Genomic DNA, 27,633 nt, shown 5'->3' on the forward strand with positions numbered 1-27,633 from the left:
CCACCTTAGTATGCCAAAGGAGTATGTGAGTAGGGGCATTACCCAGGCGTTGAAGGCGTGCACTTTGTTGCCTCCTGACAAAAGACTGTTAAGGACTTTTGTGAGCCGACTGAAAAAGCGCTCCTTCACCGACCGTCTAATACCCTCGTCCTCAATACCCAACGACTGTGACATGCCAAGGTATTTATAGGTTTCTGATTCAGAGATAGATCTGAAAGACATTGTCTCAGAGAGTTGTAAATTGGTTGAATTTACAACCCTCCCCCGCTGTACATGCATAACCGCACATTTATCGACACCAAACTCCATGTTGATGGTACTACTGAAACCTTCGGTGGTTTTCAGTAGCTCCGACAAGTCTTGGCTATTTGGTGCAAATAATTTGAGGTCATCCATGTACAGAAGGTGAGAAATGATTTCGCCCTCTCTCCGAAGCCGGCAACCTAGTCCCAAATCCTTCAGCAGGGTACTGAGGGGATTGAGAGCTAGGCAGAACCATAGGGGACTCAGACTGTCGCCCTGAAATATTCCTCGCTCAATCCTTATAAAATCCTGCGGGTCAGGGGGGTCATCCCCGCCTCCTGGTTGACGAAGGACTGTGGTCCACTGCCTCATACACGCGCTTAGGAAGGCTCTCAAAGCTGCATCAACTTTATACAACTCTAACACCCTCCCCAACCATGAATGAGGCACCGAATCATAGGCCTTCTTGTAGTCAATCCAAGCGGCTGAGAGGGCCCCCTTGTTCCGCCGGATTTGTTGGCAGATGGTCATGTCTATGAGGAGGAGCTCTTTAGTACCACGGGACCCAACCCTACATCCATTTTGAGCAGAAGCCAGAATATTGTTTGCGACAATGTGCGCGTTGATTTTTGCTCTCAAAATGGATGCTTGTAGAGTGTAGGCAAGCATGTGATGGGTCTGTAGTTTTTCGCTTCCGTGGTACTACCGGACTTATAGAGCAGGTAGGTGACACCAGTTGTTAAGGAAGGTGGGAGAGAACCAATTATTATTATTATGTACTGACACTGTTTCAAAATACATACTACGTATTCAACATACAACAATACAATAACATACTTCAACTTTTGAATGTACCGATATAGATGTCGCAGGCATTGTAAGAATCCGCCGATTACAAACGGCGTTGTCATTTTACTAAAGTTTCGCCGTTTGCAAATTGCCGAAGGCAAATTGTTAGAGTCGCACCAAACAAAGTCTGTAGCGGATTTGATAGCCCACGCAGTGTAAGTGTTATGTATACGTCATAATTTCATAGAAGTTTGACGTTTAAAATGACACTTGCACTGCGTGGGCTATCAAAATCGCTGCAGACTTTTTACGGTCTGACTATAGTGCGCTCAATAGCGTCAACGTCAAACGTTGTGGGTTTCGCTAGGGTGACCATGGTTTACAAAAAAAAACTTAAACGTATTCAATCATTTATTCCAAAAATTAATTTAACTAAAACTTACATTTCAAACTTCTGCACATCAAAACTATGAATAACGCTGGGGTGTCCACCAAATCAAATCTGCAGTTCTTGGATGCATCCCATCCCCCATCCCGTCCCGTCGCACTGTTTATTTTCAAAAAACATTTCCTTCACAACTTAACTAGACGGAGTCCCGCGGGGCTCCTAATTCTGGGCGGTTTGCCCTTCGGGCATCTGAAGCTACCTAACGAACCTAACCTACCTAAGTACCTACCTATTGATTTGTGTGACGTCCGTGAAAACAATACACTTTCAGGAAAAAAGCGTAGGTAGGTAGGTAGGTTAGGTAGCTTCAGATGCCCGAAGGGCAAACCGCCCAGAATTAGGAGCCCTGCGAAGCGGGGCTCCGTCTAGTTTATTGTTAATCTGAATGGCAATGTCAGTCAAAGACGTTACATATGTGCCTACTGATGGAGTACCGACCCTGAGGTTTAGGTACCCTAAATGGAAATAAAAAATATACTTGGTCGATATTTGTCATTTTGTTGTCAATATTTTGACACCACACTTTGGCAAGTCTAAATCTTACTTGAGATTTAAAATGACTAGTGCGAAGTCTAAGGTCAAGCTGAAGCGGTTAGTGCTCAAACATAAAACAAATAATTTGTTTAAGTAGCTAAATGAGAAGGCCGAACTGACGTGTTAAACGTATATCTGTTAATCTTGAAATAACAGAGATACGCCTAACCAACGCAAATATAATTTAGGCACTATGCTTAACATAATACTTGAATAAAAATTCTAAATAAATTGGTAAATAATTTATTAAAGTTACTGCGTAGCGTAACTAACTGTCCCCTGATAACTCAGTTAAAAAACATGGAAATGCCGGGACGTGCCCCTAGCCAGCGCTGTGTTCCATCCAAATTGAATATAAGAACTTCGCTTTGCTGGCTCGTTCGAAAATGTGTGCAGTACGGAACCCTTGGGACGCGAGTTCGACTCGCACTTGACCGGTTTTTTTCTGAAAACTCCCTAATTCAAGCTTCCATTCATGATCTTAACGGAGTTTTAAAAAAACACGGCCTATTCGTAACTTCTGTCTTGTAATTTTACTTTGATTCTAATAAAATAAAACACAGCATATATTGCATTAAGTTGTTATTAAAGAAGAGACTTTATACTTCATTCCCCACTTTCCATTGTATCGTATTGTTTCAAACTTGTGATACAATTTAAACTATAAATTTATTACAAAAATGTAGCTCTTCCAACGTTTTGCAAACTTTATTTCTTATTTTTACATGTCTCATTCACTTCCTTGTTAGGAAAGATAATGTCGACTGCTTTAATTTCTTCTTGAGTCATATGTTCATCGCCCCACCCCCACAAATTGGTACCATCACCAGTTCTTTTAGCTCTGAGGTCTATGGCTTTAGTTGACACGGTCTTCATCTCAGACGCCCAGCCCAGCCAAGCGAAAAAATCAATAAATTTCGTTGTCAAGTTCAAAGCATTGTTGCCTAATTCTGCAGTGCGGTAATCCCAAGGAAAAACGTGGTGGTAATTATGAAAACCCTCCCCAACGGCTAATATCGATACAAGTATATTCTGGCGCGGTAATATGTTGTTGTCATAAGGTTTTTGTCCGTAGAAATGTGCAGCACTGTTGACCAAAAATGTGATGTTCAGGCAGACTGTGTAGCGAAGAATTGTAAGATGCCAGGCGTTGTTCAGTGATTCCCCCCAGAAGTACATCGGAATCAGTGTAGGCAGCCCGAAGCACAAGCTACCAAAAATAGGTAGAGCATACCTGTAACAAATTAGAAATACTTTCATCAAAATCATAGAACACGCGTGTTATGGCGAAATCTTGGTAACTTGCAGCAAGTCAAATATTTTGATTCCTCTAATATAAATATATACCTAATCCTACTTAATATTATCAATGCGAATACAACTGTCTGTCTGAAAATAAGATTTTATTTAGAGTTTTTATCCCGTAAATCACCCATTAAGGTGCAGTGGTCCAGCAGAGTTTTTGAAAAATTGTATCGCCTTTATAGATCGGTGCGGTTGAGAATACATATTTATTCTGACGACCGGTCTGGCCTAGTGGATAGTGACCCTGCCTGCAAAGCCGATGGTCCTGGGTTCGAATCCCAGTAAGGGCATTTATTAGTGTGATGAAAACTAATATTTGTTCCTGAGTCATGGGTGTTTTCTATGTATATAAGTATGGATTTATCTATATAAGTATGTATATCGTCGCCTAGCACCCATAGTACAAGCTTTGCTTAGTTTGGGGCTAGGTTGATCTGTAAGATGTCCCCTAATATTTATTATTTATTTATTATTCTAACTAATACTCACTTATTTTGGAACATAAGCACTGGATTGCTGTAAACGTCAGACATGTCGATGGTCTTCCCCTTCGACAAAACCTCTGGATGCTTCTTCACCATTAGCCAACCAATATGTGAGAAGAAGAAACCTCTCTTCGCGTTATGAGGGTCAGCATCTGTGTCACTGTACTTGTGATGGACTCTGTGGTCCCTGATCCAGGGCACGGCTGACTTTTGGGACGCCACAGAGTTCATTATGATGAGGAGGATTTCCAAAGCCCGATTGGCCTTATAAGTTTTGTGGGACCAGAGCCTGTGGACGCCAGCCGTAATGCCGATCTCACCGACAATACACAGAATTATAGCTAAAATAGAAAAATACAATTAAGAAAATCGGAGCGGTAGTATTCAGCGCAATCCAGAGAATAATGGTAGTTTTTGGATCCGCGTATCGCGGACGAAGACTCACCCAACAAAATTGTACCCCATTTTGCTGAAGTAAGACATAAATATAAGCCGTATAGGGCAGCTATATGAAGATAGCTGAATGACAGTACATTTCGGTACAGTATTTCATAATCCCTTGGCTTTTGGATTGGTACATCTTGCTGCGGTGAAGACTTTACATCTCTATTTTTAGTCACGCCAGTTACATTTGGACCATCAACCATGACGCCTTGTCTTTGTTTCTGTAAAAAAAAACCACGGTTAATGTGTCGTACCTATATGAGTTCATCCTACGATCACAAAGTCCAGTAAAAAATCCCGCCATGAAAATACAATATTTTCGAGTAACTAGTCAGTCCGACTTGCTTTGCACGGACTTGGTAAGCGACAGAATATCGAGGTGCCAAATTCCTATGAACATGACGTTTATAGTGGTATTTCCACACTTTGTCGCTGCAGTCAGTTAGCTACGAATCTATGGCTAGGCAACACCCCACGCCCCATAAAATAACTACAAGCAGCACGACCATATCATTCTGCTGAAACCGTAATCCAAATGACAATCGTTTACTATAGTTAGACCGTAAAAAGTCTGCAGCGATTTTGATAGCTCACGCAGTGCAAGTGTCATATTAAACGTCAAACTTCTATGAAATTATGACGTATTAATAACACTTATACTGCGTCGGCTATCAAATCTGCTGCAGACTTTTATTGGTGTGACTATACAAGACATATTGTTGTCTGCGTGGCTGCATTCTAAATAGCGAGAGCTATTACTAATACTTCGCTATCGTGAGTTGGATCCATAGGAAATCAATCAAACAATCTAAGGAAATTCTCAAGTGTTTTGGGCTCGGTTTACGATACGCACATCGACGGCGACGTGAGCATGTAACGTGACGTGACACACCATAAATAAGTCACAGACTATCGTCAGCACAAGAAATGTTAGAACCAATATTTGACAGTAATGAATTCAACCTTCCGTTTTCCGGCTCCAAACACTAGTTGTAGGAGCAATTGGTCGAATACTATGGCACAAGTCTGCAAAGCCACACTTCCCTAGGATCATTACCTGCCCCAACAAATCTGTAATATGCACCTACTAGACACATCACATATAGCTTCTATCCGACAAAGAGCAACCGGCCGCCCGTATTTCTAGCGAGGACCAATTGACACACAAAAATGATACAACATAGAAAAAAAAACATTGGATAAATAGGTACGGGTCCCAATAGCAGCCCCCTCTGTACATAGTAACTTAATAACTTACCAGCAGTAGGTATTAACAGACGCGAGACGCACTTAGTTTGATAAACTTTGACTATACACTTAAAACTTGGCTTGCTGAGCGGCCTTTTTATAGTATCGAAGAATTTCCAACTTCGTAATAATTGTGAAAATGTAATGTATTTTGTAATATTTAAATATTTAATTTTGAAATTATTAATTTAAATATTTAAATATTTAATTGCCATTTTTACAATTTTGAAAGTTGATATTTTAGTTTATACGATATTTTTTTACAAAATGACACTTAAATTACATACCTAATTACCTATAATTATACAAGGAACAATCACGTGAACTTCCAAACATTTGATGAATGAAACAAAACTAAAACAACAATGAAGGTATAACCTACAAATAACAAAGTCTTCATTTCATATTTGTATTTTACCCAAAAATATCGAATCGTCTTCATACAATTATGGTTCCGTTGTTCATGACTTATTTTACAAGTAAAAAGTTTATTAAAAACAAAGGATACCTAGATGGACCGGATTTTTATAGGTATATTAGCCCTGTAAAAAGGTATCAAAACAATGTCTACTGCCCACAGTGTGGGATTATTCCTCAATTTTGCGAAACTCTGTTTAATTGTTTAATTTGTCTGCCATATCAAATGGTAGCGAACATTGAAACTCCCGTAGTTCTATGTATCATAGTTTTGGATATTTTCGAAAAATAGAGAAACATCCATAGAAGTCCATAGAAACCTGAAAACTGTAATTTCTCACATTTCATGCCTGTTTTTAAAAAAACATTCTTACATTGAAAAAAAAAAGAAAAAATTAATAATTAAAATTGAAATTGATGACTCTACAGGACGGTATCACCAATTTTCACACAATTCAAAAAATATTTTTTCTCGACAATCCCACAAGGGTCGCATTTTATTTTAAAACTAACGAATAGTATATAAGAACCACTACTACTTAAAAAAAATTTAATGAAAATATTGCAGGATTCGCGAGATATGAATTTTCAAATTAGGTTAGGGTTGCCACTTTTCAAGTATATACGATTTCAAGTTTAATTACGAAGTGTTATTTTCTTTTTGCAAATTAAAGTATTGTACTTCATTTGATTTCCTGTAGGCTATCTACTTGTACGCTGGTAGCTATGAAGATGAGTCCGCCAATTGGTCGTTGGTCATGGGCATAGGTACCGTTTAACTGAGACTTTCCTGTTCGGCCGTAATAAGCATGTAGACATTAGACATTCGGTTGCGTCCGCTTTGAGTGCAACGCACATGATTTAGGAAACATAAGATAAGTCCTCCGAACGATTGTGTCAGCATAATCTGTTAAATATCTGATGAAGGATATCATGTGGCATTGGGAAGGGGTCCACCCTCGTTAAGAAATTGGTGGAACACAATGCCAGTATATGATATCTGGAGGAGTGAGGGTGAGGCGTCACAATACACAAAATTCTAATGCACGATTGGCAAATCATTGAGATGACTCCTTTGCCAATAGGAATGCTGTCCGAGCAAGCCGGTGAATCCAGAAACAAATTTTGGCGGTATGATCGTGAGCACCACTCTCGAAAGGTAGACCGAAAAACAACAATTTTAGATCTTTTTCGGCGTGCTCTCGAATCTTCGGACCCTTATATTTCGGATTTGTCTCTAAAAGACCGACGTATAAATCTAGTCATAGTTATAGGTAATATTCAATATTTCTATGCCTATTCAGGCAGGATGTGCTGTTTAAAAATTGTTTATACATCTTTATTGTACCGCATTCAAGAAATAAATAAATGATTATGATTATGGTAATAAACAAAAACGTCTACCTATACCAGATAAAGTTGTGACACTTTTAAAGCCTACTGAGCCACATACTGCAATAACGCCCGAAACCAATGAAGACGAGAGTTTGTCACTCACAGTTGACGAACGTCTTTATTATTCAGATGAAGATTAGACGTAGAATTAAGTATAAACTAATCCCACATACCTTAGCACACCTAAAGGAATCATGGCAGTTAAGTAAGCGGAACAGAAACTTCACTTTTCATATTATTTGTGACAACCCTATTTCCATAGAAATGTAACAAAAACATAGAAACGCTATAAATCCTAAATCCTACATGATAAAATTGTGAAATTTTGAGATAAGATAGATACACTCCTCATACGTCCATTAGAGCTAAAATAAAATGCGACCGTCAATAAACCATGAAATAAAATATATATGTAAAAAAACAAGAACATTTATTATCTTCGGAATTATTGATTTTACAGTCCTGTATTTTTTTGACGTTGCTAAATATTGTTCCCTTAAGTCACAGGAAAAATATTGGGGCGGTATCCTTTTAATTTACCGAAACTTTTTTGACCAAATTTCGTTTCCCAACCAAATTTTACCAACTGCACGTTTGTCAACTCAATCTTTCCCATATAAACATTTCGACTACCGTAGGCTCAAAGGGTGTAAGGGACAAAATGGCGAAAATGAGTTATGAATGCAGTTGTACTCAGTTTTTTTTTCTCTATCGAATGGTATATTCAACGTCTCGATAACTTGAAAAAATTGTCCGTTAAGCCCTATGAAAAATCAATGCTTAAACACAATTTTCCAACGCATTTTGCCGTATCTGCCAATTCAAAAAAATGTTGTGATACATTTTGGCTTAACTCCCAACTTTGTGTACGATACGCCCTTTTGCATCGGAAATTTTATTAAATCTGTGCTAATTTTTTGTCCGTTACGCCTATTTGCAGTAGATTTTTGGGTGCTCAATGTACGTTACGCCCACAACTAGAGGATATTTATACGAGTGTTAAAGAATTCAATGTAAGAGATACGCCAACATACTACCTATGTATAATTTCGAGTTTATAATTGTTGCTTATTTGTGTTTAAGTGGGATGACCTAGTACTTTTCTAGTCAATTTTTTTATTAAAAAGTACTTGCATTACCTGCTCATGTGCTCATTAATGCTTTATTTGTAGGATTACTCAAATTTGACAATTTAAACTGAACTAGTGGGTACTTTTTACATCAGTTTTATGAAATAATAAAACATGACTATATTCAAATTATAATTATGGCGATTACTTAAGGTTAAGGTTTTACATGTGACTGGACCATTTGCAATTTTGATTTAGACGTAACATAACATTAATACTTTTTTGTTTAAACCCTAATTTATAGGATTAACCTTATGAAAGTTACTTTCGTGACGTTTCGATTTAAATCCATAGAAGTACGTAGGCCTGGTTATATGTCTATTGTTATTATTTTTGCTTGTATGTAAATTCAATGTTGACGTGTAAAAGTGTCCTTGTGGCCTATTTTCTGAATAAATGTTGAAGTTAGAAGTTTGCTACCTACTCTGATGTTATTTCATAAATAATCGCATATTCATTAAGTTTTACTGGACAGACATGCGAAATGTCAAAACTACTATTGTACCTAATAGTAGTATAGTATGTAATAGTAAAATTTATAATGAAATTAAGATTACAAACAGAAATAACGCATACATACTTTCTATAGTAAAAGTAATAGTTATAAATTGTTTTGATATACATAAATAGATATAGATGGTAGGACAGCAGTGATTCTGTTGAAGTAATATAAACAAATAAACAACATTAGTTTTGTGGCTAAAAAAACAACCTTTTACACGTTTAAGTATCCAAAATAACAAAAATGGGGAAAAATCTTAACAGTGAATACACCTCTATAAGTTTTTGAAAAAAAAAATGTAAATTATAGTACTTCCTTAGAATAATTTTTTCCTTAAATGCAAGTTGCCAAAATTGCACCGAAATTGGTGGATTTACGCCAAATCGTACTAAAACAGTTTAATTTTTTGTACATTACGCCCTTTTTCTAATAAGATAAACCATAAAAAAGAAGCGTAAGGGCCGCCCTTCTTAAAAACAGTCGTGTTTTTTGGCGTAACGGACATGCTATTTTCGTAAATAAGCATTGTATTATAAGTTCAAGCAATCAGTTTAAAAGAGCTCAAAAAGTTAAGAATAAGCCATATACAAGCATCAGTTTATTCAAACAAACAAAAAAGTTATGATTTTTTTTCTCAAAACAAAACAGTTTTTTGGCTCTCCTGAAAAATCGCGTTTTATCCGTTAAGCCCTTTGAGCCTACAGTAGTCGATTTGACAAACTTAAAATCCGACTAATGATCATTTCGCAAACTGTTACTTTACAACTTTTATAAGACCAACTGTTTTTTCCCAAATGTTTTACTTAGACTATAACTGTTCGCTCAAATTTATTTTTGTCAAATAAATCACTGGACAAAATTATTTTGTCCAAAAATATCTTTACTTAAAAAATGTTTGTTCAAATAAATGTATTGCAAAACCACTACTTGACAAATTAAGTATGTCTATCCAAAACATTATGTTATTAAAAATGTGTTACGGCTAGGTTAGGTAAAGTGGTTGCTTAGTTTGGTTTGGTAAACTAAACAGCCCGAAAGCTCCCAAAAAAAAAACACTACAGTATTACCTATATTTTTACCTAGATAGGTTCGTTAGTTACCTTGTGTCCCTCAGAGCAGAAAATAGAAGCCCCGCGAAGCGGGGCTTCGTCGACCGGTTGCCGGGTCTTACTTGTTTTAAAAAAAGGGATTGTTATATGCCACATTTTTTTTTATCAATTAAGTCATACTTTTGAATATGTTGCCTAAACCACACGAAAGCTACCAAGAGGGGGCACAGGGGGCGAAGCCCCCCGCATTGAAAAAACACTACAGTATTACCTATATTTTTACCTAAATAGGTTCGTTAGTTACCTTGTGTCCCTCAGAGCAGAAAAGTTTGAAAAAATAGAAAGCACGTTTTGTTTTGGTTTTTGTATTGTTTGGTAAGTACTCATTTTGAGTAATAAAAATTTGTTCAAATAAAAATTGGCAATTTCTTTTTTTGATGTCAATTACATTTGTCATGTTTTGTTATGGTTTTTGTATTTTTTTTGGCAACTAATAATTTCGAGTAATTAAAATTTGGTAAAATAAATGTTGCCAAAGTTAGGAAATGTCAAAATATTTTTTTGCATATCGTTCTCTTGGTTATATGAATAGTTGGCTTTTATATTTTTGGGGTAAATTGTTTGGGATATGAAAATCTGGCAAAAATATTTCGGTAATCGATTAGTAACCCTATTGGGGCTTTATTGACATTACTTAGAGAAAATAAAAATATAAACATGTTTTGATGACGTCATTGATTTAATCTTTAACATTTTTTGTCTTAATAAGTTATCATGATAGACGACTGGGAGTTTCCGTATTTATGGCTTTCTTATAGAATGAAGCAACGATTAAAACCATAAAAACATGGTGAACAAAATTGAGGAAAAAATTCCACACTGTGCTGCCTAATCCTCAATTTTCTCTTTAAATATCCAAGTCAATCATCCTCCGTTTATCTAAAATGAAAAGTAATAGTGTGAAACCATATTCAATCATTTTAAATTATCTGTTTGTCACAAAATACAGCCATCAAAATTCCTGAACAAATAAAAATGGCTACTTGTGTATTTAATTTGATTAATGATTACGGTACCCCATAAACAGAACATTGTTCTAATACTTCCAATACGCCTAACAACATGTAAGTAATAATAAAATAAGAACAATTTTAATATTCATGTTTTCATTGTCAAGAAATGAAAAAAATACCTGCAATGAAAAAAAATCCTACATAGTATATATATGCAGCTGTTTTCTGGAAAACCAGGTAGGTGCTTACGTATCAACATCAACACGTTTCGTGTGATGTCTTGATGAGTCATGTATGAAAAACCAACAAGTGATCTTTTGATCTGTTGAAAAAGGTACTTACGTAACAGTCTCTTATCTTTAGGGGTCTTGAAATTGATTATTTTGTTTTCAATTCAGTTGTTGATGTTGTGTCATTTCTCAAGGAATTTAGAAAATTATTTTTGAAGTGATAACTTCTTTAGCGGCGCTGTGCACTTTTTGTGATGGGGAAAAAATGTTAAACTCGCGACAGGTCACGTGACCGTAAGATTCGTAAGACGTAAGACGGACACGTGACCTGATTGAAAAACTGTTACAATGTCATTGAGTTTTCACTTCTGCCGGCACTCCCGGAGTGCAACCCGTTGTTTTTTTGATTGAAAGTATACCCATACAGATTGGTCCGATTTTGTCAAAATCCAGTTCTGATTATAAGATCCGTTGAGGGAACTGAAAGTTTAGATCACAATTAGCCTCATGCGTGACTTTTTTTTAATCATTATTTATGTCGTTTGAACACCGGAAAAAATAAAAATACTTTTATAAACCTTCCTTTAATATTATTAAAAAATAGTTCAAATGTTGAAAACTTTTGAGCGGTTGAAACTTGAAACACTCATAATTTTTGGCGCGAATTTGACAGAACTGATGACGTCGGTCGTGAACGCAACTGACGTTTGCCACTTAGTGGCGATTCAGGTCATAATGCCATCTCTTTCACTCTTGGTTGGTCTTAAGAGGCCATCAACGTGCACACTAGCGCCACTGCTAAATAATCGTGATTATTTAAATTTAACGAAAGATATTTAAAAAATGGGGCCGCTACGTACTGTATTTTGTTTGTATTTAATTTTAGATAAGATTTAGTGGCGCTAGTGTGCACGTTGATGTTGACAATGTTGAGATTAACAATTTGTTGAAACGAGTGACGTCACGTGACGTTTCGACTAATGGCGTTGCGTTTCGCTCAATAGCTTTTCGCGGGCAAATTTTTGTATTTTTATTTATTATTTTAAGCAATTAAATGATAATTTAATAACGGGAATGCATCTGTAACATGATATAACGGCAACAAACATCCGAATAACAAATATTTCGGTCAAATATAAACTTCATGCCTAAGGCTAATTGTGCTGTTGATAAAAAATACTAACAAAAAAGTTCAATTTCAGCAGATTCTGACATCCCTCAGTAGGTACCTATTCCTATGACACCAGTAAAAAATTGTGGATGAATATAGAGATGCCCCGAATAGTGGTTTTGGCCGAATACCGAATATTCGGCCCCTCTCTCGGCCGAAGCACCGAATATTCGGTACCAATGACATGCGAACATTTTGAGTCACAATTATTATGAAAATTGTTCGCCAACAAAGCACAACGTTTGCTAAGATTTATTTTTTGTTGAACAAAATTAATTAATGTAGTTAGAGTCAATCAGACCCATGATAAAAATAAAATATTTTGTTATCAATAAATGTTGAAAAAAGGGTCTTCGTATTTAACTTGAAACGCAAGAATATATTTTAAATATTGAATATATACCTAGTTTTTGGTAATTTTTATTGTGTAATTTTTCTTTTTAGGTAGGTGCAGCAGATATTCGGTATTCGGCCGAATAGTAGGCAACATTCGGCCGAATACCGAATATTCGGCAAAGTGGCCGAATAGGCCGAATACCGAATAGTTGCCGAATATTCGTGGCATCTCTACTCATGATTTTTATACCATCACCTATACCCGTGAGGGTCCAAATCGCCATAAAAAAGGGCTTTGGGAGAATAAGCCTGAGTGATCCTCTCCTTATAAAAAAATTGTACACGTCATGAAACAGTTAAAGAAGGCATTCAAATAAAGAATGACGGCCTAATTACTACAGTTTTCTTGATTCTAAAAACTTTCAGTTTGCCCCTACGAGTAGTACCTATAATATGAGATGAGAGGCCAACAATATACCGAATGAAGAAATCCCAAGTCAGTCCGTACGGCAAATGATGATGATGGAAATTCCTTTTGCAGAGTTGGTCCGTTTCACTCACAGATTGATTTAGGAAGGGAGGCCAATCAAAATTTGGATGCAAACTTGATTTAAGGCAGGGTGCCCCCAAAAACTTCTGGAAAAAAAAGTTTAGCAATGTGGTCAAATTTGGTATCATTCTCACGTAAATCAAGGAAGCTTAATTCATTTCTGTTATTAAATTTATTCCTTTTCATATAAAATAAAAAAAACCTTCAAAATTTTAATACGACGTTTCTTTTTTCGAATAAACGCTTAGAGGATACAAAAACTGGAGAGGCCTTTCAGTAAGTAAGTAAGTAAGTAAGTAAATACACTTTATTGCACCACAAAGAAAAAAAAATACAAAACCAGATTTACAGTGTAAATAAAGGTAGCAACAGGCGGTCTTATCGCTGTAAGCGATCTCTTCCAGACAACCTTGGGGTAGCAGGATATAAAGAATAGAAAACTTTTAAAACAGGTAGTGCACGAAATAAATTACAGGAATAAGAAGATTACACATTCGATCATATACAATTATATAAAAATAAATATGTACCAATAGGTACAACCAAATAGTTTAATATATATCACATACATATATAAATATATAGAAAAATACAAACAATATATATATATATATATTGTTTGAAGAGTTTTAGCACACCTAATGTCTAACGGCAGACTGTTCCACAGACGAACAGCTCGAAACGTAAAGGAGTGTTTATAAAATTTCGTAGAAGAAGGAGGGGGAACAAGTTGATATTTCCGTGAAGGCCTGACGGAGGAGAGATAACTAAAACGTTCTTTAAGGTATGAAGGAGTAGCGGGGTTGAAAAGAATGCTATAGAGAAGATATGAGAATTACGTCGAAGACGTATAGGGAGCCACTTGAGCTGGGCACGAAAGTTGGAAATATGGTCAAATTTACGCAGGCCAAATATAAATCTGATACAAAGATTTTGAAGGCGTTCAAGTTTACTAAGCTGGTCTTCAGTAAGATCCAGATAACAGGCGTCGGCATAATCTAATATAGGCATAAGAAGCGATTGTGATAGCGCAATTTTGGTGGCGAAAGGCAAAAAATTACGTAGTCGGCGAAGTGCACCCATTGATGCAAACATCCTCCTGCTTACCTCGCTAATCTGAGGGATCCAAGATAAAGTGCAGTCTATTATGATCCCGAGATTTTTTACCTGTTTAGCGAATGGAATGTGGACACCATCAAATGTAATGGAAGGTAGCACAGAAAAATCAATCCTAGGAATAAGTTTAGAGCTACCTACAATTATCGTTTGGGTTTTAGTTGGGTTAACTAAAAGTCCGTAACGCCTACTCCAATCCGAAATGTTACCCAAGTCACGATTTACGGAGTTGATAATCATAGGTAGATCGCTAATGGTGCCTTGAGAGTAAATTTGTAGGTCATCGGCATAAAGGTGGTATGAGGAAGAAAGATTACTAGTAATTGAGTTTATAAAAATAGAAAAAAGAAGAGGAGACAACACGCCACCCTGCGGAACGCCGGCCAGCGTGCTGCACCACGAAGAACAGAGAGAATCAACTTTTATGCGTTGCCGACGACCTTTTAAATAACTTCTAAACCAATCAATCACCGCAGGAGATATATTAAAAGAGTGCAGGATTCCGAGCAAAACGTCAAAATCAACCGTGTTGAAAGCGTTACTAAAATCCAACAGCGATAACACGGTGACCTTTCTGTTGTCCATTCCTGCTCGGATGTCGTCGGTAATTTTTACGAGTGCGGTAGCCGTACCATGGCCCGTTCGGAAACCGGACTGGAAAGGATTCAAGAGCTCATGTCTATTTAAGAAAGATGTTAACTGATGATGTATAGGGCGCTTAAGGACTTTGGAAAGGAAAGGGAGGATAGAAATTGGGCGATAGTCAGAGAAAGAGGAAGGATTTGACTTTTTAGGAAGGGGAATGACGTCAGCGTCTTTCCAAAGTGAAGGAAAAATATTACAGGAAATTGAGTGGTTCAGGATGTGGGTAATAACAGGGACCAGGACATCAAGGAGAGGTAAGATCATGTTACGGCTAACGCTATCCACCCCGACGGCATTGGATGAAATATTTAAAATATTCTTCTTAACATCACTGTCGGTGAATTGAGTAAAAGAGAAGGATGGGTGATCAGGAGTTGGGATGTTAGAAAGATAGTTGAGAGTGTCAGATTTAGCTGGTCCAGAAAAAGTGGCAGAAGTAGAAAAGTGGTGATTTAAGCGATCAATGTCAATATTAGTGTTAATGGAATCTTGTGCAGATTTCCCTACTCCTAACGACCTGAGAAATCTCCAGACTTTAGCAGGATCACCATTCTTAACAGACCTGTGGATGTGACTCCTCTGGGCATCACGACACACGGTACTGCACCTATTACGCAATGTATGATACCTGCTTTTGTTTTTGTCAGTCGGGTTGCCTTTATATTTAGATTTGGCCGAATTTTTCTTGGATATGAGTGACTTAATCTCCTTAGTCAGCCAGGGAGCAGGAACATGTTTGATTTTAATGGGACGTATCGGAGCATGAATATCGTAGATCTGCGTAAGAAGAGAATTGAAAAGAGATACTTTTTCATCTACGGTATCCGCCTCCAATATCGCATTCCAATCAATTAAGAGAGCATCTTCGCGAAGCTTATCAACATTCATCCGACCAAAACTGCGCTGAAGAAGAACCTTGGGAGACACCTTAGGGGGACGGATTTTATATGAAAGAAACAGAAGATGATGATAGGAAAAGGCATCCGCAGAGTACTGATTATATTTAGCAACATGATCAGTAGAGGAGACCAGAGTAAGATCTAGGAGCGATGGAGAACAATTTGGGAAGTGATGTGTAGGTTCAGAAGGTAAAATGGTCATGTTGCAAGCATCGACAATAGATTTTAGAGAGTTTGAGCGAAAATCATTTTTGAGTAAGCATGTATTAAAATCGCCCATAATAATATGGTGATTGTAAGATGGTAGAAGATCTTCAAGAAGCTTTTCGAAACAGTTAAAGTAGTTAACTCGAAGAGAGGGAGAATAGAAGACGCCAAGAAGGAGTTTTGAGTGAGAGAAGCTCAGCTCAAGAAACAAGTACTCTGCGGTGTCAGAAGAAAGTGGTTGAGGCGACATGGTAAGAATAGAGAAAGGAATATGAGAACGGATATATATTGCAACCCCTCCACCTCCGCGACACGCACGATCATTCCGTACCAAGCGGTAGCCTGGCAAGGAATAAGATGTAGAGGGTAAGCAGGGTTTGAACCAAGATTCCGATACGAGAATAGCGTCAATTTTACTAGATTCGAAAGTCATCAAAAAGTCAGTAAAGTGAGCGGGAATGCTTTGCGCGTTTATATGGACTATATTGAGGTTTTTGGGAACGTCAGAAAGTTGTCTGTCAAGTACGTCATGCAAAGGGGGAGGGAGGCTGTGAAAACTCTCACCATCCAAATCGGAAGAAAAGGAAAGAAAATCATCACTATCACTATTAATGCTTATATTACTTGAATGTGACATAGCCTTTGTGTATAAATATATAATAATAAATATAAAAATATATAAATTAAATAAGAGTAAAAAATAATAATACTAAAACAAAAAATAAACTATAAACTATTAAATTGTTCAGTAAACTGACTACCCGCCAGCAGTATGAAACACGGAATAATTAAACATCTTAAACGACAATGAAGTAGTTATAAATAAACAATAATTTTGACGTAAAACGAAACGCTTCTGTTAAACGGCAACATTGCATAACGTCATCTGTCATCATGTCATGTAATTGTCAAAAAATTACAACAAGCAGTGTTATCCGGCTAAACTAAATATACAATAATATCAGTACAGAAATAGCAAACTAAAAGAAGGTAGAAATACACAGCAAAACAATACAGTCAAGAAAAGAGCATTGAATTGAAATGAACTTAAAAATACTGACATAACAAGACTTGCAAGAAAGAAACATGATACAGTAATCAGGCTCGAGGCTTTATAGCGGCTTGCCGTTTCACCTTTCCGGCTCGTTGACTCGCAGTAGTCGCAGCAGCTTGACCTAGGGCACCTACATCACTTGCCTTGGGAGCCGGTTCCGCCGACGCCGCGACCTGTACACGGTCGAGATCTGCACGACCAGACACGCAGCTGCGTTTACCATAACTTAACTAACTAACTAACAGTAACTTACCCTTCTGCCACAAAGTTTTCACAATGAGCAAGAAGCCACGTAAATAAAATGTCACAATCATTAATGGTCATTAACAAAATCGCATCGCAAGAGATCACTGATGACCGCTTTTAAGTCAAAACTTTGCTTCAAAAATTGGATTATGTTCATCTGCACCCATGTATGAGTCAAAAGGAGCAGGCTCTGCAAAAGGAAATTCCATCATCATCATTACCAAACGAAGAAAAGCACCTTGGAGGGTGCCTGAACGTGTTTCTCGTAATGAGAAGCCACCCCGCGCCGAAAAAGGATTCACACAGGCGTCGAAGGAGAGGAAGCCGCGCAAGGCGCCTCGCAAGAGTCAGTGTGGCACTGCGGAGCTATATATTGCTTCTGGCCTGAGAGTTCCCACGCCGAATACAGCGCTATATGTATCGCGCCTGCACGTTTCCGCCACGGCTGACGATGTGGTGGAATATGTTCGCAAGAAGACCCGTTACGAGCTGAAAGTGTTTCAGCTGCGATCGCGCCATTACGTGCACTCCAGCTCTTTGAAAGTTAGTATAGAAAACCCCATTAAATCAGTTTAAAATTTAGTGCGTAATTTAGCGTGTAACAGCAACACTCTTCACTGTCCATCAGTGGACCTTATGCCTTTTGTAATAAGGTATACGAACTGTCAGTTAACAGTGTGGGCGATGGTACTCTCGGCAGTCTCGGCTGCCCGGCGGTTTGTCCCGCTCGGTATTTTGCTACGATTGGGGCGTTGGCGACCCGACATCGGTAGTGATAACTACCCAAAGTCCTGACAGTCAGGCTACCAGTAGTCAGATATAGTACATTGTAGGAGAGGACGGAAAACCGCTTAAAGATTGACGAGTGCGTTTGAGGGCCAACACGTTAGTGGAGGCCCTCAAATAATACGAGTCCATCTTTAGCGTTTCCGGCCGAGGCATTACATAGTGCTTTTCACGACTACTTCGTGGAAATAAGAAAACATTTGCATAAGTACTAGCCCGCGTTTTCTCTGGTAGCAAATTACTAGCCACTGCATGTGCTGTCTCTTGAATTTCGGTAGGCGTCAGTGTAAGAAAATCATTTTCTTCACTAGAAGAACTCATTTTTATAGCGAGCGTAGATATGTTTCTTGTATTTCTTAGTCAAACACGTTTTTACTTTTTTTATCACTTTTAAGAGGCGTTTTTCTGTTATTTGCTTCAAACCGGCTCTAAACTTGAAGCGTTTTTGCTAAAAGAAACCACAAACAGCTACAAAAGTAAAAATACGCCTTAAGCGTGAACTGAATGGATAATTGTTAAAAAAAATGAACTGAATGGTTTTGACATTTCTTTTTTTTTAAACAAGAAATTGGTCCTATAAATAAGAAAAAAAAGCCTTTTATTTCCTTTCATTATACATAAAGTTTGTTAATATAATTTTGTAAATTTAATTTGTAGGAACCCGTTAGGCGAAGGCCTATAAATAACCTAACTTTATTTTTGAAGGAAGTTGCGCCAAAAAAGACCTTTTCTCCTCAGCAGCTCGAACAAGGGTACTTTGCTTCTTAAAAATAGTGAGCAAAATGCGATTTTGCTCACTGAGTGAGACAAAATGACATTCAAGTGACCTTTATAATCAAATGTCATTTCAACATGCGGGGTCTAATACAAGTTCGAAATACTTGGGTTCTATTATCTCTGTCCCTTTCATACTGTTAGCAAAAAGAAACAGACGAAAAAAAGTTCAAACGACATTCAACGGTATATTGACTGTTTATAATAGACCCCCGAAAAACTTCAGAACGCATCGTTCCAAACCACGTACGAGCTCCGTACGAGTATGAATTCTTATTAATTATTTAATTCAAATAAAGTATAAGATTTGATAAAAATACTATATTTTATGTATTTTATTGTACAATTAAAATAATGAACTCAAAAAATACACAGATTATCTCGCAAAATTAATTATTTACTTTTAAGAATTTCTACTATAGTTGACAAATAGTACCTATCCGCAATTCGGACCGTATCTTACAAAGTTATTTTTTTTACAAAAAAAAAGTTGTCGGTTGAAGTGTCAGTTATGTTCGTTATTTCCATATTATTTTACTGAAATTTATTATTACGTTTTGTTTTTGTGTTCGATTGCGGTAATTAAACTTAATTGTTTGTATATCTTAAGAAAACGAGTGCATAGGTACCTATTAAGTGACGAAGAAGGATTACATTTTTCAAGTTTTCTAATAGGTATGTTCTCACTGCTAAGGTGTGAAAAATTTTGTGTACTACACGAGATCAAAGTTATTTACATCTCGTGCGCTTTTGAGTCACTTACTACGCTCAAGATTCTAAATTAGATTCACTCGCTACGCTCGTGAATCTATTATAGAATCTTTCGCTTGCACGGGACTCAAAATAAGCACTCGAAGAAATATCAAACTTTGATCTCTTGTTGTACAAATAACTATTTATTGATTTTTATGTTTTAAATGATACTCATTGCTGTAGCGAACCGTCAACAATGACAGATGATGATAACAATGAAACATTGTAAGTAGTAGTGGTGGTTCAGGTGCTACAGCTATTGCGTACTTTCCAGCTTGGTTTTAGACCATCTATTGCCACGTTTCCGAACAGTGGCGTGAAAAATATTATACGTGCTATAAGTACTGTAGCTGTTGTATAGAATTATAGATGATTGATGGATTGTTGTAGTTGTAGCGCGGGGGAAGCGCGTTCGGCTGTCATTCGGTTACAAACCTTATACCGTGCCGTTTATGCTTAAAATCGATTAGCTCAACGAGCTTACGAGCTGTGACCGAGACACGAGACGAACCACGAGCCGAGCCATGAGGCGAGAGTGTACATTAGTTCGACGAGCTGACGAGCTCGATCCGAGACCGAGGCGAGCCGCAAGCCGAGCCACGAGCCGCGAATGTAAATCGGCTAAAAAGAGAACGCTTTCGTGAAGATCTACGAAAGTTAAGGAATGAAGATAGAAAATATACTATTTTTTCTCAAGAAAGGTTATAAAACTGTTGTTTCTTCTTATCGGTCATTAATTTACTTTTCCATTGGTTGATTATTAAAATTATAGTTATGACATGTTTTCATAAACTTACACATTTTACGAAAATTATTGATTAGAATAAGAAAACTTACAAATTGTGATTTTTGCTAGTGTCGATTTTCATCATTTTGTTCTGTTCTAAGTTGTGTTTATACTGAATTATACAAAATTGATTCTTAATTTTCAGTTTCATACAAGTATTTCATTATTTAACAAAAAATATAAATGAAGCCTAATCGTCGAACCGCCGCATTTCAAAACGCCCCTGTTTTTGAAAACGGCTAGCCGTAATGTAATACGGCGGATTATACGATCTGACTACGACACATACATCACGTTCTTTTATTCCACTAATACATCGTGTAACGTTTTGGATGTGACGTAGGTATGCCGGTTGGTTAATAAAGCGCAATATAATTAAGAATATTCAAACGATCAGACCGCTAAATAGCGGTCTGATCGTTTGAATATTCTTAATTATAACTATTTGATATCATACAACACAACGAAACGAATCTAACGAAATTCATAAATATTTAGTCAATAACTGGCTCCTTACCTTCAGTTTATTCAGTTCGTTGTGGAAAACAAATTTCTGCACAGCGTGACGCACAACCTACACCTTGCTTTTTTCGAGCCCATTTGCCTTGTAAAACCTAAACACCGGGTAATTATAGGATCATAATGTTACGATCATGTAAAAATACGTATGGTATTAGTAGATTTTTGCTACTAAGTTAGTAAAAACTCCGTGACGTTGGTGGAAATTTCCACTACGTCGATATTGAAGGACAACAATAAATTAAACTTTTGTGCATATTTTTACTTTAGGTGCTAAAAAATAAGGTTTTACTTTTAAATAGATTTTGGCTGATACTATCTTATCACACAACAACCAGGCGGCGTAGCACGGTCGCGTTTTTATCCCTTGTCGCCATGCCTGTCACGTTCTAACAAGTATGTAAGTGCGAAAGGGACGCGCATAGTGATAGTCGATAAAAATGGAACCGTGCTGCGCCCGCAGGTTCGGGCCTAGAAGGAGGCAGATATATAATATTTGGATCCAAAGTATGCAAAGTGTGCATGGGACACTCAAAAATCATCTCCCTTTCTTCAGTTTTCGTACATTTTCTTCACATTAAAGTACCATTTAATCAGTGTTTTACCATAAATAGTCAGATAATAAATCACTTTACAATTTTTGCATACATGTAGTACACTTTAAAACAGTATTTGACGGTAAAAAATACCAAAGTCGTGGGACAGTGATATTTGACCCAAATATTTTTTTCCGAAAACGCCCACATAGGTAGGGGAACAGTTATAACGACACAATACAGACCGGTTTTTGTAGCCACGTTTGTGCAAATTTTGCGTGATCTGAATCTAGCATAGACGAACTCTACCAAAGACTACTAAGAAAAGTGTGTTTTTTTTTTATCTAGAGTCAGACCAAAGTCAGACCAAGACGAGTCTGCAAGGATTTTAATAGCACACGCAGTGCATGTGTTATTTAATAAGTCATAATTTCATAGAACTTTGAATTTTAAAATAACAGTTGCACTGCGTGTGCTATGAAAATCGTTGCAGACTTTTCTTGGTCTAACCTAACTTAAACATTTAAATTTTAAACCAAAGACATCTAGAATACAAAATCTTCGTACCGTCCCCCGACGCGTCTTCATGACAGAATGTCATTATATCATTGATAGGTTACTTTCATACAATTATGCAGTTTTATTTATGAATTATTTTATAATAAAATGTTTAAATTATGTCCAAAGTGTTGGCTATACTTAGCTTAGTGAATATATTCATGCCGCTGGCAGTGTCAAAAGATATAAATGAGAATGATCCAGAAACGTCTACAAGTAAAAATGAAGATATCGTGTTTCGTATTGTTAACGGAGTACCTGCAAAATTAGGCGAGGTCCCTTACCAGGTAGACTTTAAAAACAACATTTACTATGATAATATACTCATTTATTACTTATATTTTCGTATACTAGATACATTTATTTGAACAATTTAAATCTTTCAGAAGTATCTTATAAAATAAATTAACTAAAACTAAACCTAACAAAAAAAAAATATCCCTAAAACCTACCTTCTAAGCCTAGGCCCCTCGGCAAGGCGCCCATCGCGCAGGCAGCATTCCCGCGCTGTATAGCGATGGCAATCCTTTGCGCGAGAAAGCTGCCTGCGCGAGAGTCCCCTGTTGCCTCCCTTAACCGCTTACCAAGCTCCTTAAGGAGCCCACGCGCTCCTCTACCCCACGGTCCGAGTGTCTTGACGCCAAAAGCTACGAACTCGTAGTTGGCGCCGAGACAGCTGTATTTATTAGGCCTTAGCTCGCTCTCGGGCGTCCGCCGCTGCCCCGGCATTTCTGCTGGTTGCTTGAATGTAGGACGCTGCCAACGTGCAGGTAGCGTCCCACACCAGCGCGCGGCCTATTCTCCATGGGATTAACAAAATCCCGTCCGGGCGCTTGCCATCGTCTTGCGCGATCCGGGGCTCCAGAGCTGCGGGGACGCGGTTGAGGGCAGCGTGGCGAGACAGGCGGCCGGCGCCCGTATACTTATATTTACATATTGCGGTTTTATAAAATTAATAATTATCTAGTCGGTTACTAAGTTCTGTTACAAGGTTTCCAACTCATTAAATATAAAATAAAGCTTAAAATTTAAAAAAATAGGCACAATTTGATAGCTTATTTTTGTAACGATCAAAACATGATATAAGTATAATAATATAAACTTCAGTTGGAGAATTCATGGGAATCCTTGGAAAGCTCCAGATTACGTGAAGGCGTAAACACGCGGTCAATTTATGAAAATTATACTTTACAGAAGTGTGTCTAATGCAATCTTGCAACTTTGCCAGAAGATTCAATTGCTTATTTTAATGAGACCTCTAAGTTACCGTAAATTTTGTGATGACCGTTTATTTTTTTACCAGTTTATACCCTAAGATATTCCCCTCCAAACATTGTATATTTTTCAGTTTCGCACGAAAACGTATAGATTTAGACAATTGTGCAGGAGGCAGGCTTGGAAAACTCTGTAGACTATGTGTTTAATCAAAGAAACCCAAGTAAACTATATGTTAAATTAAAGATGAATAATCAAGCTATCGAATTGTGCAAAGCTGATACATTCTTAATATGAATAAATAGCATGTAAAAACGACACGAACAGGGAGCGTACTTTTGACGGTTTTTTTTACGCCATTTTTCCGAGTTATATAAGGAATTCTGCAAAACCAGAACAACTATGTTTATTAGGTTGTATTGTAAGCTTATCATTAATAAATTAAGCTTTACAATATTGTATACACGAATAATTAAAAATCGCTACCTATTTCCTTTTATTCCGTGAAAATTCTGGTAACGGAACTTAGTAACCAACTTAGTATTTTTACAAGCTTTTATTTAGTTTCACCTGACCGTTGTCTGTCTGTAATCAAATCTTGCAAGTTAAATTTGATCCACTTCCCGGTTTCCGAATGAGCTGAAATTTTGCATGCATGTATAAATCGGATGACAATGCAATATTATGGTACCATCGAGCTGATCTGATGATGGAGAAAGGAGGTAGCCATAGGGACTCTGTGATGAAACAACACAACCTAATTGTGTTAGGGGTTTTTAGAATTGTCTCGATGAGTATTAGTTGTCTGTCGTAAGAAAAGTACAGTCAGCGATAAAAGTTTGTACCAAAAATGAAATTTTTGCCAAAAACTTATTAATACTTATAACTAACACCTAATTTTAAAGAGTTTTCTGTCTCTTATCCTTACGAAAAATATAATTTATCTGACCGTGGAGGCCAGAGGTCCTACCGCAAACCACGTTCGACGTGTTGCCTCTCTGTTGCACTTGTAAATTCATACGTAAGTGTGACAGGGAAGCAACACATCGAACGTGGTTCCCGGTAGGATCTCTGGCGTAGTACAGTCAACATCAAATAGTGAATTAGTGACGGTCAAAGTGGCCAAATATATTTGAACACACCTTTAATACCATAAAAAATATGTATTCCGAGCGGAAAGAGCGAGCGAAGTGTCTCCGTTTCTTATTCATTTATTCGGTTTTATGCTTCCGTAAAATGTGTTCATACATCCAAAGTTGGTAGAGTTAGACCAAGTTAAGTCTCCAACGATTTTGATAGCATTCGCAGTGCAAGTGTTATTTAAGTAAGTTTGGGTTCCGTACCCAAAGGGTAAAACCCTATTACTAAGACTCCACTATCCGTCTGTCTGTCCGTCTGTCCGTCTGTCAGTCACAAGGCTGTATCTCATGCAAAGCCCGGACGACGGGAGCAAAAATGCACTTTTCACTAGTGCTTAATTAAATATCGACTATTCTATCGACATCCATACGAACAATTTATGAATCAGAAATTTATTGATCAAACATATTATCTTACATGTCAGGTTGTTACACAATATTACATCAGGTACCTTGGTAAGCTTATTATACAGGGTGGCTCATTTAGATCGGTCAGTATGGGATAATCTGAAACTATAAGACATACGACGATCTCTTCTTAGGAACCATGTCATCGATTTTAGTAATAAGAAAAAAGAAAAACTTCATTCATATATTTAAAAAAAATGTGTACTCAGCTCGGGAATCGAACCAGGACGTTTTGAAAAATAAACCTAACCTAACACTATTTCTATTTAGATATCGATTGTGTAGGTCTTAAGCAGGAAATGTTACTATGAAACATGATATCTGAAATGATGGATAAAATGCATTGTTTTCATATCTTTTAATTTATTTTAGTAAGTTTTCGAAATGACCACCATTTTTTTCAATACTGAGTACATATTTTTTTAAATGTATGAATGCAGTTTTTCTTATTACTAAAATCGATGACATGGTTCCTAAGAAGAGATCGTCGTACATATGTCTTATAGTTCCAGATTTTCCCATACTGATCCATCTAAATGGGCCACCCTGTATAATAAGCTTACCTAGGTACCTGATGTAATATTGTGTAACAACCTGACATGTAAGATAATAAGTTTGATCAATAAATTACTGATTCAAAAATTCTTCGTATGGATGTCGATAGAATAGTCGATATTTAATAGCACTAGTGAAAAGTGCATTTTTGCCGCCGTCGTCCGGGCTTTGCATGACTGGGTCATGAACGGTGATAGCCAGACAGTTGAAATTTTCACAGATGATGTATTTTCTGTTGCCGCTATAATAACAAATACTAAAAAGTACGGAACCCTCGGTGGGCGATCCGACTCGCACTTGTCCGGTTTTTTTTTTCAAGTTTTTAAACGTAGGTACCTTTATTTTGACGTACCCACTATGCTCCACATTTTGGGGTGACTGCTACACGAGTATAGTTATATAATACCTTCCATGAAAGTCTCTTAAATGTTGACAATGACGTAAGCCCAAAGACCGCCGAAAGAAATGGTCGTGGAATTTGCTCGGTAGGTACCTGAACGCCCTGAATTCAACTAAACAACTATTTAATTAACATAAGTGCCGATACTACTACTGACAACGACGGCTGTATTTTGAAGGTATCGCTGAAAGCACCCATCAGAAATAAGTATTACAAGAGCTTTTGCGGCGGTTCTGTGATCGCGGAGAACAAGGTTATGTCAGCAGCACACTGTGTAACAGGAAAGGGAAACGTTTGCGAAAAAATGCTTAAGAAGTAAGTTGATATAAGTATGCACTGCCGTGTCACGCCAAACTCCGTTAACTCGAGTTACATGAGTTACGGATAACCAGTCTAAATCGTCTTAAAAACCATTAAATATATATCTTCTAAAAGAAAATTTTGAAAATCTTCATTATTTACTGAGAAAAGCATATGGCTAACTCATGTAACTTCATTTTGTTGCCGATGGCGTCAGGCACAACTCAGTTAACTTGAGTTGTATGGCTGACACAACCAAAATATCAACATTGTTTCTTAAGTTACCGGAGTTAGGCATGACTGGCCGAGCGCTTGATTTATACGACAACAATATTGGTATAGTAAAACGTGTCACGTTTTATCACGCGTATGTCATGTAACTTGACTTACATGACTTCGTGTGACCACTATAGTATGGAAGAGTTGGATCATGCGAAATCATTTAATTCGAATAAAATGAAAACTATTCAATAATGCGAAAAAAAAATTAAAGGGCCTAATCTGTGACCATATTTCCTACATATAGATTAGAAAAAAATAAAAAAATACGACGAACCGTCAACGATAACAGCATTTGAATCTTTAAAACTTTAAACGTAATTATCTCGAAACTCAACTTTTAAAGTTACATGAGATGCGCGTAACACGGCAGTGCAGTATACCAAAAAGCTCGCCACTAGACCAGCACCACCTCAATTATTAGGAGATACGTTATAAGGAAAATCTACCCTTGTATGTAATTTATTTGTGATAATGATAAGAAACAAATGGTAGATAATATTCACATTGACACATTGCAAATAGGTAGGATGCGTCCTATATAGGATAGGACGAGCCCCGGCGAAGAATTACTAGGAGAGCCGACCTCAAATGATGTGATTAAGGCTAGGAAGGAGAAAAAGATTTATTTTTATTTCTTATCACAAATAAAAAAAAGGTGAGGGTAGATATTCCTTATAACGTATCTTAGACATAATCTCATTCTTTTTAGGAAATTTCATACTACTACCGCTATCTTACCGGCTTCCGAGCAGCATTGCCTCGCCTCGGTACAAGCTAAGGGCTTGTGCACCAAATCACGTACAATGTTTAAAGGCCCCAGTACAGAATGGGCCATCGCCGGCCACTCCAAGGGACGCAGCCATGCGGTAGAATGAGATAGCAATATCACTTGCTCCCTCTACCGCATAAATGCGTCCCTTGGAGTGGCCGGCGATGGCCCATTGTGTACTGGTGCCTTTATATTAGGATGCCGTCCATTTGGATGAATCCATTGTAACGGCATCCAATTGGAAGGCTCGTCAGTGGCCTGCTTAAGCGGTGCACTTACCGCGCGGTTGCGCGACGCCGTCAGCGGCGATGCGGGAACGGCAATTTAGCGCGCTGTCGGTCGCGCAGCCGCAAACGTGATGATAATTAGCTGTAGCCTACGTCTGGCAAGGCGTTT

The 27,633-nt window shown here is 37.4% G+C and overlaps 2 protein-coding genes across 2 annotated transcripts in view; one reads left to right on the top strand and one right to left on the bottom strand.

Moving 5' to 3' along the window:
• The window catches only part of LOC134794307 (chymotrypsin A-like), a 188,326-nt gene that overhangs the window by 57,598 nt on the left and 103,095 nt on the right, over positions 1-27,633 (top strand). The window lies entirely within an intron of this gene.
• On the bottom strand, positions 2,723-4,451 carry LOC134794512 (acyl-CoA Delta(11) desaturase-like). Its single transcript, XM_063766324.1, has 3 exons — positions 4,250-4,451; positions 3,809-4,145; positions 2,723-3,248 (listed from the first exon to the last, which is right to left on the bottom strand). Exons 1-3 carry the CDS (start codon positions 4,449-4,451, stop codon positions 2,723-2,725), a joined length of 1,065 nt encoding a protein of 354 aa, XP_063622394.1.

Source organism: Cydia splendana, chromosome 10 (genome assembly GCF_910591565.1).
Source record: "Cydia splendana chromosome 10, ilCydSple1.2, whole genome shotgun sequence".
NCBI lineage: Eukaryota > Metazoa > Arthropoda > Insecta > Lepidoptera > Tortricidae > Cydia > Cydia splendana.